Source organism: Myripristis murdjan, chromosome 5 (assembly GCF_902150065.1).
Source record: "Myripristis murdjan chromosome 5, fMyrMur1.1, whole genome shotgun sequence".
Classification (NCBI taxonomy): domain Eukaryota; kingdom Metazoa; phylum Chordata; class Actinopteri; order Holocentriformes; family Holocentridae; genus Myripristis; species Myripristis murdjan.
Window position 1 is genome coordinate 30,253,603 of NC_043984.1, and position 17,360 is coordinate 30,270,962.

At 42.4% G+C, this 17,360-nt stretch overlaps 2 protein-coding genes across 4 annotated transcripts; both read right to left on the minus strand.

Annotated features, from left to right (window-relative positions):
* Positions 1-140: 140 nt before the first annotated feature.
* On the minus strand, positions 141-9,120 carry rpn2 (ribophorin II). The gene is made up of 17 exons (XM_030052273.1): positions 8,995-9,120; positions 8,499-8,689; positions 8,235-8,330; positions 7,273-7,448; positions 7,078-7,153; positions 6,792-6,926; positions 6,508-6,684; positions 6,295-6,413; positions 5,726-5,831; positions 5,102-5,193; positions 4,865-4,979; positions 4,112-4,306; positions 3,914-4,000; positions 3,699-3,794; positions 3,108-3,183; positions 2,102-2,231; positions 141-846 (listed from the first exon to the last, which is right to left on the minus strand). The coding sequence occupies exons 1-17, from the start codon at positions 9,005-9,007 to the stop codon at positions 831-833; spliced, it is 1,896 nt and encodes a 631-aa protein (XP_029908133.1). The 5' UTR covers positions 9,008-9,120; the 3' UTR covers positions 141-830.
* A 982-nt stretch (positions 9,121-10,102) lies between these two features.
* On the minus strand, positions 10,103-17,334 carry mybl2b (v-myb avian myeloblastosis viral oncogene homolog-like 2b). Of its 3 annotated transcripts, none has more exons than XM_030052205.1 (15): positions 17,200-17,334; positions 15,841-15,937; positions 15,680-15,751; positions 15,298-15,390; positions 14,936-15,156; positions 14,712-14,844; positions 14,541-14,600; positions 13,715-13,918; positions 13,107-13,379; positions 12,879-13,021; positions 12,688-12,787; positions 12,474-12,584; positions 11,825-11,941; positions 11,064-11,198; positions 10,103-10,459 (listed from the first exon to the last, which is right to left on the minus strand). In XM_030052205.1, exons 2-15 carry the CDS (start codon positions 15,916-15,918, stop codon positions 10,331-10,333), a joined length of 1,869 nt encoding a protein of 622 aa, XP_029908065.1. In that variant the 5' UTR covers positions 15,919-15,937; positions 17,200-17,334; the 3' UTR covers positions 10,103-10,330. The 3 variants fall into 3 exon arrangements, with proteins under 3 accessions (XP_029908065.1, XP_029908064.1, XP_029908063.1); XM_030052204.1 differs by lacking the exon at positions 17,200-17,334 and adding an exon at positions 16,376-16,617 and having other exon boundaries at positions 14,730-14,844; XM_030052203.1 differs by lacking the exon at positions 17,200-17,334 and adding an exon at positions 16,376-16,617.
* Positions 17,335-17,360: the final 26 nt, after the last annotated feature.

A 17,360-nucleotide genomic window follows, 5' to 3' on the forward strand; every position in this document is an offset into this window, starting at 1 on the left:
CCAGGCTCAGATCCTGCCTGCATAAATCTCCCAAACTTCTGTTTCCCCTCAGCTCTCCAGCCGTTCAGTCTTTTCAAAAAGTGCCGAGTGGTTTCATGACACTTTTGTTTCCCTAGCAAAGAAACATGAAGACACTCAAATCCTCTTAATTTCTTTATTTCCTCTTTTTTTCATTACAAAAAGCCACCTTTCCTGGAATTGCTCATAACTTATTTCAGTAATTATTTTGTTTCTGGAGGACACGAACTCTATACCAGAGACGAGAACACTTCACATCCTCCATATTTGACACACTGAACAGGCAAACATACCGGCTAGATTAGTAATGATGAACGTATCAGTGCGGCTGTCGATGGTTTAGTATCAGCTGAAACATGCCGATGACTAAACTCAATTACAGGTTGAGATGAGTGCTGAGCAACAGGAAAGAGGAATGTACAAAAACATCAACCCAAATTTCATCAGGAAAGCACAAATAATAACCCTAACTCACTGAGAAAACTGTCATGATGGACAATAAGAGAACAAAAAAAAAAAAAAAAAAAAATCACAGGAAAATGAAGTGCAATGATGATTAGCTTTACAGCCCTCAGTAGGAGTTTCTGTGTCACTGCGCGTTTGTCCGGTCTCTTGGAGACAATCACGATATCTCGTTTTTCCTTTCATGTGGCAAAAAGACACAAACTGCATTTTTTTTAAAAAACTGAACTCAATTGGCTTCATGAAATTCCATGCTATTTCTCAAAAGTCAGATGTGATGCAAACTTGAATGACTCCATGGAAGGGGGGAAAAAAAAAGACCTTCAGTGTCTTCTTTAATATAGTTGTCCTCATTTGTTTGCCATTCTGTAAGATAGAGAGAGAGAGAAATGTAAATGTGTTATTGCAGACATGAGATTAATTAAGACATGTTATCATATATGACCAGCAAAACACACTGTGGATAAATCGTTAACTCCTGATTACTGACAAGTCACTTAGGGGCTGATTCATGCATTTCTGTGTAGAGCGTCGCACAACAAACACAATGTATTATTGCCAAGAGCGCTGAGAGATTTTCACGAGGAATATCTAAGCATCGGAAAATGCAGATCTTGGCTCATGAACACAAAACATGTCAATAAAAACGATATGGTACAGCCAAAACCACGGGCGTTAGACTACAATGGAGGGATTAATAATGTGCTGGCACGGCCATGATGGTAATGATCATGGGATGAGTGAGAGGCAAACCAGGGGGGCGTCAAGTACATGTGAACACTCAGAACTAGAATGAGTGAGCACCACACAGCCATGCACACTGCCGGCCATATGGAGATGCACTAGGATGCAATCCATGAGGATGCCCTTACTTCAGCCTTGAAGCCCGACCATTTGTTACAAATGAGACCTTTATCGTAGGCTCCTATACTTTGCCAACCTACTACTTTGCTCTGCTGCAATCCTGAAAGAGGAGTAAAGAGAAATTTACAGCAAAGAGTGGAGAGAGGGGTTAAAATAGACAGGCATGAACTACAAGGAGATAGGAACTAGCTGGAACTTAGGCAAGCAGAGAACAGAGAGAGCTCACAGGGAAATTTACATTTGCTACAATCACATTAATTGCCGTCTTCTACTTGCTGAAAATGCTTAAATGGCTACGGCAAAAATGATACGAGTCATTGGTTACTCGAGGGTAAAAGTGAGCAATCAGAGAGTGACGTCTTCAGTCGGTGATACGGGGCACAATTTTGTCACTCTGGCCTTTTGAGGACTCTACATATTGATGGCTTGGAGAAATCGCCCACCCAGATCATCATCCCTCCAGATCTGGCTGGCAGGCTTCTCTCCTGGTCCCAGTGGGCACGAGCTCCGCGGCTGGAGGCTGCACTCCTGTGGCAGAGAGCCTGGCGTCGCCATTGGCCTCTGGGGACCCACTGAACAGCCAGCAACGCAGAACAGGCCCTTTAAGTCGGGCTCGCTACAGATAAGAACTACCAAGAGGCCTCAAAGCACCAGAGTCCCTCTCATCTGAAAAGGGACAGACTTTCTTTCAGGGATCAAGGGCTCTCTAGAGACCCAAGTGCTGGCCTGTCTTGCCAGGTGACATCAGGAGGCGTACCTCTTGACTGCTTTCTGAGCCAGCATGCGGTTCCCGGCGAGGAAGGTTAGACTGCCGATGATGGCCAGGTACTTGAGGGTCTGGAACATGTTGAGGTGGGTCCAGTAAACATACATCAGACCCAGCATGGCTGAAACAAAACACCAAACAGGGCTTCAACATCAACATGCAAACAAAACTAGGTGTTGGGCGGGGAGTGAGCCATAAGGAAACAGTCTGAACACTTTTGAATATGGAGGTAAAATATACAGTATGATGCACTATCATAATTAGATCATAGGGGTATTTATAAGCTTTAAGGCTGCCCCTGAAAGTCGATCCGTCATTAGTGAGGACTCTGCAGTCGACTACGTAGGTGGAGTCGAAGCATTTTTTTTTAAAAATAGTTAGTGGGCATCGCAATATGACAATAAAACAAGACACATTCTCTTAAAAATAAACTTATAAAGTATGAAAAAATACAAATATATAAAAATGCAGAAAACTAAGGAAAAATGTTAAGTTTTTACATCCTTTTAAAGCTACAACATGCACAATTAGTTGGACTGATTAACTGGAGAATTGCAGAGTACAATACCGAAGCCACTCTGCCCATAATCAACATGAAAACACACAACTGTCAGTCAGGTGCAGCCCTAACCAGCATGTAAAAAATAGCTATGAACAATTATGTCCTGTTTTTATATTTTCACAAAGACCCTTGTAGCTGATAACATGATGCCTTGTTAAGTATTGTTGTGAGATTATTTTACATGTTTTTTTTTTTTTTTCAGTATTAAAATAAAGCTATATGTTGAATTTCATCAATAATGTACACCTTTAAATTATTTGTTGTGAATATTAATGATGCAAATTTCCAAGTGGAATGCAGGTACAGACTATCACCCCAAGCCAATGCCACAATTAATTTATTTTATTGAACAACAGAATATGAAGCCTGATGTGGCAGTAAAAGCAAAAATGTGTTGATTGTCGTGTGATGCACATTTCAAAGCTTGCAACAAACCTGCATGTCCTATGTGGAAGAGAATGGAGCTGGGAGAGAAGCTGAAGTTGGAGATGTTGGCTCCGAGCTTAAACCACTACACGGGAGAGAGGACAATGTTATTTTCACAGCAAAGAGCTCCAAACAAAGGAGCTGAAAAAAAGGTTTTCCACGTAACACACAATGCATTGATCAGAGTCCATGGTAACAACAACTATTACTCAGCACTGCAAATGCCAGGGGGAAAAAAACAAACAAAAAAAAACAAACAAACTGATTGCTTTTGTAATTTCAAATCCAGATGAGTGTTGCATTCATTGAACACTGAGGTCTCATTCACTGGGTATCAAGGTTTCTTTAAGAGCTTTCCTGTGTAAAACAAACAATGTGCTTCCAAAAATAACAAAACTGATACAAACAATAGTTTAACATTAGTGGTAATTACCCAATTTCCCCTCGGGGATCAATAAAGTATTTCTGATTCTGTTATTATTATAAGTTGGTTTTAGTTTGTGGTTTATGAGGAAAACAGATTTTGTTAAATGCATTTTCTCAGTGAGGTTATTTTATAGTTTTATAGACATTTCACATAATGTAAGTCAAAAATATTACCAGGATGAGCAGTAACAGGAAGGGAGAAAGGACGAGGGCAGTGAAGGTGTTGGAAACCACAGTGGGAGGCTTCTTCTCCGGTTTCCTGAATAAGTGCTGAAGAGAAACGAGGAGATTTAACAGCCGTGGAACTGATCGTCGCTGTTTATCGTTTTTCTAATGTACGTCACACATGAAGCAAAATCATCTCTAAGTGAGGAGTAAACCAGTGTTACCTGGATTTCTGGTTTGGGCACGTAAAGTGTCTTCGGCTGAACAGTAGCTGGGGCCTCCTCATCCAGGAACTTCAGAACGACATCCGCCTTTGGAGATGTAACAGGTCAACTTTAGAGATCAATATCCAGTTTGAACAAGCTGATCACAAGCCACACCGGGAATATTTCCTCCCAGCTCCATCAGCTCTGGACACTCACCACATTCCACAGAATCGGGTTCTCCAGGGTAGCGTCTCCAACGATGAGGTAGAGGGAGTAAGTGCCAGAGATGGAGTCGAACTCAGATTTCCTCTCCGCTGTGTCCAACTCAAACTTGTAGAGGTTCTTACTGTCTGGCTCAGCCACAAACACAACCTCTTGGCCAGTTTTCTGATTGTGCAGCCGGACAAAAGTCTGTGAAAATTGGACAAAATAAATGAGTCTTAACCCGTTGTTTGTTTCTGATATAAAATAGTAATGAACTAATAAATGTGACACGATGCCTGGTTTGGAAAGACACAAACTCAAGGGCAACGGGCAAAACTTGGCATTTGGACAGTGATCGCTAATTTGATGCATTTCCTGTTGAAACATGTTGGAGCGGGGCTTAACGCAGAGAGACATCCAAAAGCATAAACCAATGGGAAATCAGTTAAGGAGAGACAGGAAACTTCATTTGATGGGAGGGTGGTGATGGTTCAAAAATGTAATGTTTTATTAATTAAACATTTTGTCCGCACGTACTGGTCCAGCATGACATCACCATTAAAAATACAAGATTTTCCAGGATGTAGTAATGTAGTAAAGTTTTAATTTATTAAATATACAAGAATGAATAAATAAACTAATTCAGTGTGTTGCTCAGGATTTAGACTCGAACAGGTTAATATTCCTGCATGTAAAATGGCTAACAAGTTGAATTAGTCATTTTTCATTTCACGGTGACTTTACGGCCCCACCCTGATTACAAACCTGATGAGGCGTGAGCTCCACTCCGGTGTTGACGTCAACCAGCTGGAAGGACATGGCAAAGTTCTGGTGGCTGTCTGCGGTGAAGGAGCTCTTGGCTTTGGAGGGATAGTCCACCCTGAGTCATTAAATAAATCAATAAATAAATAAATAAATCAAGAGAAGAACTGATTACTACACCATAACATTCATAATGGTCATTTTAAAAAGGGGCTTCATTCTTCAAAGTTGTTTTCTGACCTGGTGGTCTTTGTGCCGATACTCTGGTCCTTATCCACGACAGACAGATCCATATTAGTGATGGCCACCTCAGTGGACACTTTCACTTTCAGCTACAGACGAACGGAGTCAGAAGGTGTGAAAGAACAAAAGGAAAAGTCAAATCAAGCCTCTGTGAGACTCCGGGCCACATGAAAATTCCAAAAACAGAAATGATTACCATCACATTCATGCAGAGTGGGCAATCTTAATAGCCACAAAGCTGAATGGGCTTGACACTTGTTAGCCTTGACCCACATACAGTACCCAAAAAGGGGTTAGAAGTGAACAAGACTACGTAATTATTCTTGACAAGAACACTGAGCAGCTAACCCCGGGGCAGGAAGAGCTAGCTGTCAAGACCGCTCACCTTTGACTCAACCAAAAACACTAAATCATTTGCATCACTTTTCTTTGTCCATGCCAATTGCAGACAAATAATGAAAAAACACTTTCTAAAAATATTCAATGACATGCATAAAAATCAGTATGTGACCCATGATTCATTGGAGAACACTCTGAACACATTAAGCACAGGGACCTGTAAAATTATGTGTAGCCCAAGTAAATTATACACAGCGGCCACAAAACTAAGTGAGAGCTCACCTCAACATGATTGGCAATTAGTCGGCTATCCCCTGTCACTGCCACAGTGAACTGGTAATATCCACTGGCCGGCTGGCTGGACATGAAGTTCAGTTCAAAGACGCCGCTGGAAAAAAGAACCGCACAATGTAAGCCCATTCAAATGTCAACAAGCCAGGATCTGCTGATGAGGAAATTGCACCTTTATAGCATCTCACAGTTGAAGGAGCAAAGTACTTCATGTTAAACAAAAAAAATGAAGAAATTAGATTTAGATTACATTCCTGTGTACACTGAAAATAAAATTAATTCAAAAATGTATTCTGGTTGAAACAAATTTACCGTCATTTTTATTTTTGTTTTGTGTGTGTGTATGGTTGTAGAGGCGGTTTTGTTCCACCATCAAATTAAATCGCATGTGCTGTAATCACAGCAGTAAATTTATTGTATTTCATTGGTGGGCCAATCAATGAGGTGAGATAACTGAGATTACATTTACATTTCTCCTAGCTGTCAAAACAATTTCCAAATTGTGGGATGCACACTTAAAGTAATGTGAGGGACACACACTACTCTCTAATGATACATACTCATTGAGGGTGAAAGGTGCTTGACTGAGTATGACGCTCTTGGAGGCCACAGCATAAGCGGACTCCACCAGCACACTGGCTGAAGCCAGGGGTTGAGACAGGACATCAGTAACAAGAAGCTGTGGATCAGATAAGTCAAGATAAACAACATCACATATGAGGAAATTCAAAGTGGCACAGGACAGAGGCTCTGTGTGGGACCAACAGGTGTACCTGCAAGGTTGGCTGGCTGTGGGACACTGTGGCTGGGCCCTGAGCGCTGACAATAACTGGCACATGGAAGCGGTTGCTGGAGAAGGCGGCGGCAGCACTTGCCACACTGAAAGCCTCAGCCAGAGAGTCCCAGGACTTCTTGCTGAAGATGGAGTTCACCAGCTGGATGACCTGGTCCTGCAAGGAGAACAAACCTTCCATCACCTCCAGTCAAGACTACACATTCAGAGAGACATCAACCACTGAAATAACAACTAACGGACAGCCGACACTAATGATTATACCTCCTTTAGAGGGGGCTCCATATCCACGTGATCTGACAGCGCGTAGGCAGCGGTCACAAACAGGGCCGTCGCCTCGAGTCCCTCTTCAAACTGCAGGTAGACGCCGCCCAGATCATCCAAACGAGCTGTCAGATCCTGGGAGGGGAATGCAAGATGTAAGCAAACACAAAAACATAAAAATGCACAGTCCAGTGGGAAAAAAGAAAAAAACTATCACTGTATGGAAATGAATTCAGTGCTGCTGGACAGGGACACAGCACCACCTGGTGGAATTTATGGAGCTCACCTCAATCTCCTCCAGGATTCCTACAAAATCGGCCTGCGCGGAGAGACGGGCTGCCGTGTGCAGAGCCAAGGTGATGCTGTCCAGAGAGATCCCAAAACAAATTCCTTGACAATCAGATTACCTCAACCCCAAAAGGAGAGAGATCATTAACCAGCATCTCTTAATCAATATGAGCAGACTGAACCAGACACTTACGCCATGACGTTGTCCTCCTTGTTGATGCGAGCTGTCAGAGCGGCAACAACTTCCTGGGATGCAAGAGGAAGCCCCAGGGAGCTAAGCGCACCCACGGCCCGATGGATCTGAGCCACAGTCGAGTCTTCGCTGACCGCTGCCAGAAGAATGTCGCGAGTTTCGTTTGACACAGGGATCTACGGAGAGAATAACAAGGAATTGGAGCAGGAACTCAAGTTTTTTGGTTCACATCTGAGGTTTAAGTGGGTGGAATGACTGATTTGTTTTTATTACTGAATCACTTTACAGTCAAGTATTGGTATTACATGAACCTAAACAACTTAAGGAACCCATTGATGCCAAGTATGTAATGCTAAGTTGTCAGCAAAGGGAGTAAATATTGGATACATTTTGGTGAGGGGTCCCTTGACCTCTGACCTCACGATAACAGTTATCTTGAATTAGCATAAGCCCATCTTATGCTAATTCAATGCAGTTTTGAACAAAAGCCATGCAGTTTTTTGGCATGCAGAACAAATGTGTTCTTTTGGCCTATTCTCAAATGGTGTATTTGTACAGACTGGGGCCTGAACTGTCTTGGAGTTGCAGAAATTGGATTTGCCTGAAAAGCTGAGACTCTTGTAGATTCAATGAGCCCAATTGTATTCATGTGTGATGATGTTAGCTCCCATAGCAGGCACTTCACTGTAGTGAAACCTTTTTTTTTTTTTTTTGGAACTTGATATCACTGTGTAAACCTAATAGCGACCTCTGGAATAATCACAGCTTCATGAACCTTTACTCCAGCAAACTATAGGACAATTCAAAAAAACAAAACTGGAACAAATGATAATATCGAATCACAATACTTCAGAATCACAATGCACATCAACTTGGCAGTATCGTATCGGGAGATGAGCGTATCCTCCCAGCACTATTCAGAAGTGGCATTAGTGAAGAGAAAAGGCTTAGTGTTGCTGTACCTCACATCCTGATAGGGCCTTACTGGCCTCGGCAGCAAAGAAGAGAGAGTCAACACTTGTGGGATCTAGCTGGGACTTGAGGAATTGGCACGCTTCCTGCAAATACAAAAAAAAACAAAAAAAAAACACAGTGATTATGTGACACAAGTGCAGCTAAATATCATCATAAGGAGTGATGCTCAAAACAGACAAATGCTTCAGACATTCCCACTGGTGTAAATGAGGCCAGGAAAAGTGACATTTACAAATGGGAAATGTTCTTACTCTTTGGTCGGCGACATTTGCTCCAAGCTTGGTCAGACCAACAATAGAGTAGTAGGCAGATTCGAGGTCTGTGAAGCTCTGGCTCAGGAAGCTGTGCAGTCTGGCCACATCGGACAGGGACAGGTGGTGGGACGGTGTGAGCGCCTGGGCTCCGACCAGAGCGAGGCTGAGCAGAAACAACCCCAACAACCCTGCGGAAAGAAGACCGGCAACACACCAGCCCGTTAGCCTGCAAAAATGTCCACTAACACCCAACATGTAGGACTTCAAAACACCTATTCATTCATTGAGTTAGCTAGCACTCATTCGGCCGTTGCAGCCTTTTTTTAGCTGTGAAGCTAGCTAGGTAAAACCTGGACAGTGCACGCGCCGTAAAGCGCTTTTTCCACAACTACTGAAACATGCACCTTGGTGATTTTATCATTTAAAACCCCTAGCGATAAATAAGTAAAGAATTATGCCATCGTATTCAAAGTTAATGAAGGAATTTACTTACTATACCGGGCCATGTCTTCCCCTCTAATGCAGCGTCACCAAAACCGACGATTATTTCCGGTCTGTCAGGATCCGCTGTCAGAAGCAGCGCCACATCCGGTTGTGTATGTCACATTCCAAAATAAAAGCCCCAAAATGTGACATTAAAAGATACAATATACTTGTTACACGTGTGCCTTCTTGGGTGTGGGTGTCCAGTTTGTGCTTCAGTGCATTTACAACATAAAATTTATGGAGTACATGCACAAACGTTATTTTCAGTCATTATCTGCTATATATTGACATTTCTCAGATTTTTTTTGTTTGTTTGTTTTTTATTCAGAACACGATTCATCTCTATGTTTTACAAAATGAAGTTCTGGGATTAATCTAGATCTACTTTAATCTCAGAAACATGAGAATAAAATAAGAATTAATCTCAACCTTTTCTCTGAACTCTGCGATTGATCTCAGGAACTCATTTTAATTGTAATTAAGTAATTAATTTCTTTTTTTTATTTTATTTCTGTGGCCCTGATCCTCTGTACTATGGAGTTTCCCGTGAGGTTGGTTAAAAATAAGTCTTTCAAACAAGGCAGTCTGAAACCTGCGGCCTGCATCCTTATTGACTTCTTAAAATTGACATTCATTGCCTCTTATTTTAGCCATAACGACCCTTTCAGCGCTCCATTATTTTATTTTGAAAAAGACAACCTGGAACTAATTCTGGTGATAAATGTGAGCTTTAGGAATTTCAAATGCAAAATGCGGAAACCTTTTTTTAATTTTTCCAAAGACTATAAACCTGTAAACACGTATCTAGGGGGAAATAGTTAACATTATTATGACGATCATAGCGCGCCTGGCCAACAATTTATTTTCTGAATTATTTTGGGAAACGACCAACGTTGTTTTATGACAGTGGATGAATGAGCTCTGCTGCTGATACGGTGGTGTTTCTGATTGGCAGACACAGAGACACTCCACCCCCTCACCTGCTTCTTTAACAGGACATTACATTAGTCTTTCTCACATGTGCTCCAGGTAAACTGTTTCCTCGTTTGCTTTTCACACACCGGGGGGTTCTGGTCCCAGAAATAAACACAATAAACCATACACCAGAGATTTATTTTTTCTTTTGGCTGGGCTTTTATTTTAGAAACCAAGCATTATAGAGCTGCTGCTAATCAAATAATTTACAGGAATCCATTGCCAAGCTAATGACTAAGCTTGTTCCACAATTGTACTACACCTACAGAGGACATTTTATTTTCTCTACCACAACTTACATCAGCAAAAAGGAAGAGGGGGAAAATGACAGTTGTGTGTGTGTGTGTGTGCGTGTGCGTGTGTGTGTCTCAGGACAAAATGAGAGCCCGGCTGGGAGCGCTGGACTTGAGTGAGCGTAGGTAGCGTCTGGCTTTCTCGGTCATAATGAGCTGGTCTTTCGTTTGCCCGCACACGACGGTCTCCCACTCTTTAGACATCTGAGGAGGGAAAACATCCTGTTACGACAAAATAAACCTAGACACAGTGCCATTTCTGTTCATTTTAGATTAACCCTCCTGTTATGTTCAAATTTACTAACATCTTTTATGTTTGGGGTCAGTTTGACCACAGCAGTTTAAACCTCCACAAAATTATCATAATTTAAATTCTTACCAAAGTTTATGTGTCAGGTATTTTATGTTTCTTTGTTGACTACCTAAATAGCCCTTTAAATAAAACATAACTCCCCCACACCCCCACTTATACATCCAGTGTTCCTATTATGCAACTATGGAAAAATATGCAAATCATAGAATCTCAGATTGACCTAAAATTGGAAAGAAATATAAATTGTTGGTGTTTTAATGGCTTTATATTATTTCTAAGTACAGATTTTTGTTATTTATTTATTTATAACCGATGCGTACAAAGTGTGTACAGGACATTGAAAACATATCATCATGTGAATTTCATGTTTACCCGGTAGTATCCATTAAATGAGGAAAAAAATGATATTAATCATTTATTTAGAGACGTTAAACATTGAATGGGGTCAAATTGACCCCAAACATAATAGGAGGGTTAAAAAAAGATGGCACTTACTAGAGTCGGGGGTGTCATGCTGGGAAATATGGTGCTCTCGCTTGGTCCCATGAGGAAGCCCTGATCCAGAATGTTGTCCTCTCTTTTGGTGCAGAAGGATGACGAGTTCAGGGGAGCAGAGAGTGAAGTTTCCTCCTGTGACCGAAAAGAAACAAAAGCCATTATTATCATCCCAAAAAGTACTGACTCACATTTATTTATACAGCACCTTTCATACAAAACATGCAGCCCGACGTACTTCACTGTGCAAGATTAAAAGAACACAAGAATGAAATAAAATAACATATTGTATAAACAAAAATAAATAAAATGTAAGGTAGATAAAAACAACAGACAAAAGGTATGCTAGATTAAAAATTACAATAAAAACTATAAAATGTTAAATAAATACACAAAAGTGAATAAAATAAAAAGGATAACAATAAACATGAAAAGCAATGATTAAACTGAAAAATAAGGCTATAATATCTCTCCAAAATAAAAGCCAGATTGAAAAGACACATCTTTATTTTCCTTAAAAATACAAAGCGAGATGTCCGAGGCGGTTTGTTCCACAGTTTAGAAGCATAAAATTAGACGGCAGACTCAACAAACTTTTGTGGGACACATACACAACATTTACAAGATAAAGTGTGCAGGACTTTACTCATCTGGCTGGAACATAAAACGAGAAAAAAAAAATCTGTGCTGTGTTGAGGAATGAGGTCATTTAAAGAGTTATAAACAGATGCAAGCTGATAACACATGTCTACACTGTTTACCTTGATGCTGTGTTTGGGTTCAGACTTGACCGACTTCTGTTTGGCTGTCGTCATCTCTTGGCAGTCCATGACATCCAGCGCCAAGGATTTACGCACTTTCTTCATAGGAGGTCGATGCTATAAGCGTTAAAATAAATTAATCAATTAATCAATTAAACTTTGATATACTTTCCAAAAACTCTCATTATGAAATTCTTCTGGAACTCAACTTGGAAAAAAACATTCAGCCGTTGTGCTCCAGACTCATGGAAAACTTCACATGGTACCAATCTTTACTCAGTCCATTTCACTCTGGAAATGTTCCAACTTATTGTGAAATTAACTTAAAAAAAAAGGTGTTGCACTCAGTCATTTAAGCTCTTTATATTTGATTTTACTTTCTGTAATCCTGCCTCAATGTATTTAAAAATGGGGTCCTCAATCATCTGAGATTTAACTAAAGGTTTGATGTAATGTGTTGCTGTGCTTTTGAAATATTACAAAGCGGGCGAAAAGCTTTGCATGTAGTGATCTTGATGTATCCTGGACACAAAAGGTGTGAAACCACCGTTAGTATCCTTATTCCTTATTTCATAATGCTAACTGATCAGAGAGCTCACTTGTACTGATTTTGGTGTGTTTAATAAAGATGAAGAAGCTGTATATTCACCATAGTTTTGCGTCGGGGCAGGGGCGGACTGGCACCCGCCACCACCAACTCAACCCCAGCCTCCCTGAGAATGACCTCGTTTATGTCCTCTTCCAAGTTAGGAGTCTGAGGCTGAGGTGTGTGGGAGACACATGGGGAAAAAAGGGTTAAAACATCCATTAAGTGAACTGAGAATGTATGACTTTTTCACCAGTAATCACAGGCAGGGTCTCACCAGAGGTTGCAGAGGCCCGTACTTCTCCATGGCATTTTTGAACGGTGTTGGAGTCCGTGGAGTCGTACAGAGCTCAGACTTGTGGTTGGGTGTAATAAACCTACACAAAAATGAAACATAGAACACTCAAACATTCAAAAATATATAGCACTGCAAAATTTACTGTCGGCCCTGCACTGCATGCCACATACACAGAATTTTCCTTCTGAGTGAGGGGCGTCTTGTCACGCTGCAGCGGCGTGGTGACGATGGCTTTCTGGCTGCACACTGGCGTGGAGGTGAGGGACGGGTTCTCCAGGTCGTGAGTGTCCTGTTTGGTCCACATGTTGAAGAACTGGAAGGATACGTGGTAGTTAACACACTTGTGGCATTATGAACAGTACCACTGAAACGGTGCAAGACTGACTTAAGGGGCTTACTTGTGACGGAGAGAAGGGCAGGATTTTGACAGGAGTGCTCTTGGGGGTCATGGAGTTGCTAGTGTCAGGAGACAAGCTGACGCGTCGGCGGCTTTTCCGGTTCAGTATGGAGGGTGGAGTGACCCCTCCGGGCGAGATGGGGATGAGCTCGCCCTTGCTGCCTTTGCTCAGCTCCTGCAAGGCGCTGCCCTCCAGGCGAAACTGGTGGCGCTCTGGGCTCTGACTCTCCTCAGGGAGGTCAAAGGCTGCCAAGTTGCACCAACAGTCGATATCCTGATTGTGGAGAAAAAGGTGCACATGTCAGTCACTGCTCTAAAATATTATCAGCATCTAAAAAGCTGAGCTTGGATGGTATGGTCATGATTTATAAAAAATTTGCAGTCTTGAGTGGCTTACTATATAAAACTGCACCGACACATCAGTGTAATAAAAAAAAAATGCTTATGATGAGGATGGATCATCTTTTTTTATCATCAGCAATTACATTTCACACAAGCAGCATCGCTGTTGAACAGTAGCATATCTAATTATTTTACAACAGCTTTGAATGTGATCTGGTCAATCAGAAGTGAAAACTCCAGCTTCTCTTTTACAGCCAAGCATCTTACCCCTTCCACCATGTCCATCACTTCCTTCAGTGCTGGTCCTGATGGGGAGAGAAAGCCAGAGCTGTCCACCACCCAGCCGGTGGAGCTGGCCTCTCCTGCCTCCTGTTCAGCCTTGGGACTCAGCCCGTCCTTGGAAGAGGAAGCAGCTTTTGAGGGCCCTGCCTCACTCTGGCCAGTTTTTCTGGGGGCTGAAGTGGCTGTCTCCTGCGAAAGGCGGCAAAAGTGGACATCTATAAGAAAGCTGAAATCTCCAACATGGCCATCTGTGTTAAAGTGTCATACCATAGTGGCCTAGTCTTGTGTGAGCATTTATAGTTGTGTTAGAGAGTCTGTGCACAGTCTGAACTCATCACTGAAAAACTAGACGGCAGAGTCAACACTTTATTATTTCTGTGCTTTATGAAGCACAGAAACAGAGACAATTATGTTTATGTTATCAAAAAAAAGGTTCACTCTCCGACACACCACTAGTATCCAAAGCGATGTTTTGGGACATTTCATACCATGATTTTAGTGACACTGTGCAGTTTGTATAATTTGGGAATACGCTGGCAACACCAAAACATTTTCAAACATCCTCAGTTCTAACTGGTTGAAGAGAGATGACAACCAGCATCATGTTGTCTTCACTCAGCGGAAATCTGCTAGATCAGCCTCTGAGGGCTACACAGAAGCCACAGACAAAATTTGGGGCCCAAGTATGACTTAACCATTATGCGATGTATGCTGTCTGCAAATTCTTTTTAATAACCAGTGTATTAACACTTGTTAAATGCACCAAATCCACGTTTGAAAGCAAATGCTGTCCAAATGACTGGCTCCTTACTGAAGGTGTAGGTTTCTGCTCCGGCTCCTTGTCCACACCAGCATCAGAGCATGGGGCAACCTGTAAAATCGGATCACAGGATTTAATTTCTGTTTTACCCTGTATTGTGCTGTTATTCACCAGCGGACACACCATGCATGCCGATGAGCAAATCAGTGACTGGTAGCCCACCTGTGGCTCTTTACTGACCCGGGCCAAAATCTCCTCAAGTTCATTCGGCCTGAAGACCTCTCCAGCGTAGAAGCCCATCTCTAACTTGCGTTTGATGGTAGAATTCCAGTGATTCTTGACAGCATTATCTGTCCTGTGAATAAAATAAGTTACAATATGAACTCTGTGGTGTAAGTTCATCCTACTAATGAACTACTCCCATTGCAGACAGAGAGCTAAGCTACCTGCCAGGGAGCAGCTTAGCAATCTCAGCCCAGCGGTTTCCGAGCAGACGGTGAGCCTTGTAGATGATGAGGTCCTCCTCGGCTGTCCACGACGACTTCTTCACGTCGGGGTTGAGGTGGTTGTGCCAGCGCTCCCTGCACTGTTTCCCCAGTCTGCCCTTCAAATGCTTGGCGACCATGGCCCACTGTTTGTTGCCATAGAGGTTAACAAGCTCTATGACCTGAAAGGAGAAATTGGTAACAGCTCGGTAATGTGCCTGAAAATGGGCATCAGTGTTATCATGGTGTAAGAAGTGTACCAACACTGTTTGGACAAAAGTGCTCATAAAAATTACTCTTCTCCCAACCGATAAAGCATTTACCTTCTCATCTTCCTCTTTGGTCCAAGGACCTTTGACCAAATCTGGATCCAGGACCTTGAACCAGCGGTGCTGACACTGGTGTTCAGTGTGATTCTAAGCAAAACAAAACAGGTGTTAAAATCTACAAGCAATGTATCTTAAAAAAAGTGTTTTTCAAAGTTGAGTTCTGGGAGCCCCATGTGGTCCTCAGCAAAATGAGGAATAGTTTGGATCCACTATAAATTAATACACAAGAAATTTCTACAAAACAAAAATGTATTACTTCTTATTTTAATGATACGATTCTTAGGTCTTATCTTCTTAGGTCCAGAACAAACATCCGCCCTAAAGGCTCTAAAGCTCATAAGGTGACAGCGGCTGAGTTGCAGATGATCAGACTCACTGGTATGAAGCTGGCGATGTATTTCCAATCATTTGGTCCCACTTCTTGAACCAGAGCCTTGAGGCTGTCATCCTGTGTAAACAAAGCATGGTTATGTTCCCAGAGGGCCACCGCTCTGCAGGCCACATGCAGGTTCGCCGGGACATGCTGTGACAACTCACCTCTTCCTGGGTCCATTTCACCTTCACTTTTCCAGAGTCTCTCTGTTCTACCACATCAGAGTCCGGGTCCTGATACATGCCTTCCTCTGCATCCTCACTGAAAAACCAACAGCTGGGATCACGATCCACCAACAAATGTACTTTGGACATGAGAAGCCAGCTTGGCGCAGCAGCCTGTCCCGCTCAAAGGGAAAACCCTGATCATCAGCTTTTACCTGAGGGTCTAACTAAGGGTCTGTGCCCCCTTTTTCACGGGGCGCAAAAAAACAGGATTGGCAACAATGTAAAGTTAGTTAAGTGCTACGTCATTTCTGTGAATGGATGGGAGATGAGTCAAGCACCAGGAAGCTAACTATTACCCAGGATCGCGAAAAAGGGCGGCAGAGATGCAGTTAATAATAAACTTTTAACGCCAAATTGAATCTCAAAATATCCAACTTATCGCTGGCACTGTTTCATAATATTATCATCGATGTTTAGGCCAAACAATGCGATGATAAATTGTTTACTCATACAGTACAGATCAACATCTTACCCGCGCGTCCACGTCCAGGACATTTCCCCCCGCTGTTTCGCTTGTTTACACTCAGGCGGAGATTTGTGCCGCTGCTGTTGCCCGTCATGTGAGTGTGTTTTCGGTGTCGAGCCGCTGTGTCCAGGTGGTTTACTGTCTTCTTCAGTGGACCTGTGAGTTACTGCTGAAGCAAAGCGCTCAGCTCAAAGCTACAGGCTCAGCAGCTGGAGCGCCCTGTTGTCCGCGCTCCTGGATTTCTATCTCGCGCGCTTCTTTTCTCAGGGAAAGCGCACAGTGACGTAGCTGCGCCGTGGAGCTGCGCGCAAGCCCGGCGTCAAGCAAAACGAAAGAGTAAAGGAATACACTTCCGGTAGCACCCTCCACAATAAAACTCTTATTCGCGGACATTTTTGCGAACAATACAAAACTAAATCTTGATATCTTATGGACAATTTCCTTTCAAATCATATAGCAATAACCACGCAGGGCTGTAAAAGATAATTAAGACGTATTTTTTCAGAGATACACGGCAATAGGGGGCTACAGTTCCACATTGTGGGAACCGGAAACTGGCGGCGGTGTGTTGTGACTGCCGTAATGCTGAAAGCTTTACTATTTTCCTCACGGTCAGGGACGTTTAGGGAACAGTGGACATCACTGTAAGCTGTCTGGTGATGGTTTCATGTTTGAAAATTTCTTGGAATATTTTTATATCAACCATTTATATGCATATGCCTATTTTATACATTTACACCATAATTTCATGCAGTACAAATATAAATAAAACGAATAAAGTATACAATAAAAACTTGAGCTGAGGTAAACAAAGCTGAAAATATATTCACCACAGCTCGAATCAGCACCAAGAGGCTTCATACAGCTTGAGGGGCTGCAGAGCTGGGAGAGTCACACCTCCAGCAGGCTGATGACCTGTTCACCTCCACCTGGGACACTCAGCAGCCCAGCTTCCATGGTGAAAACCCACCTGCATTTCAATAGACATTTT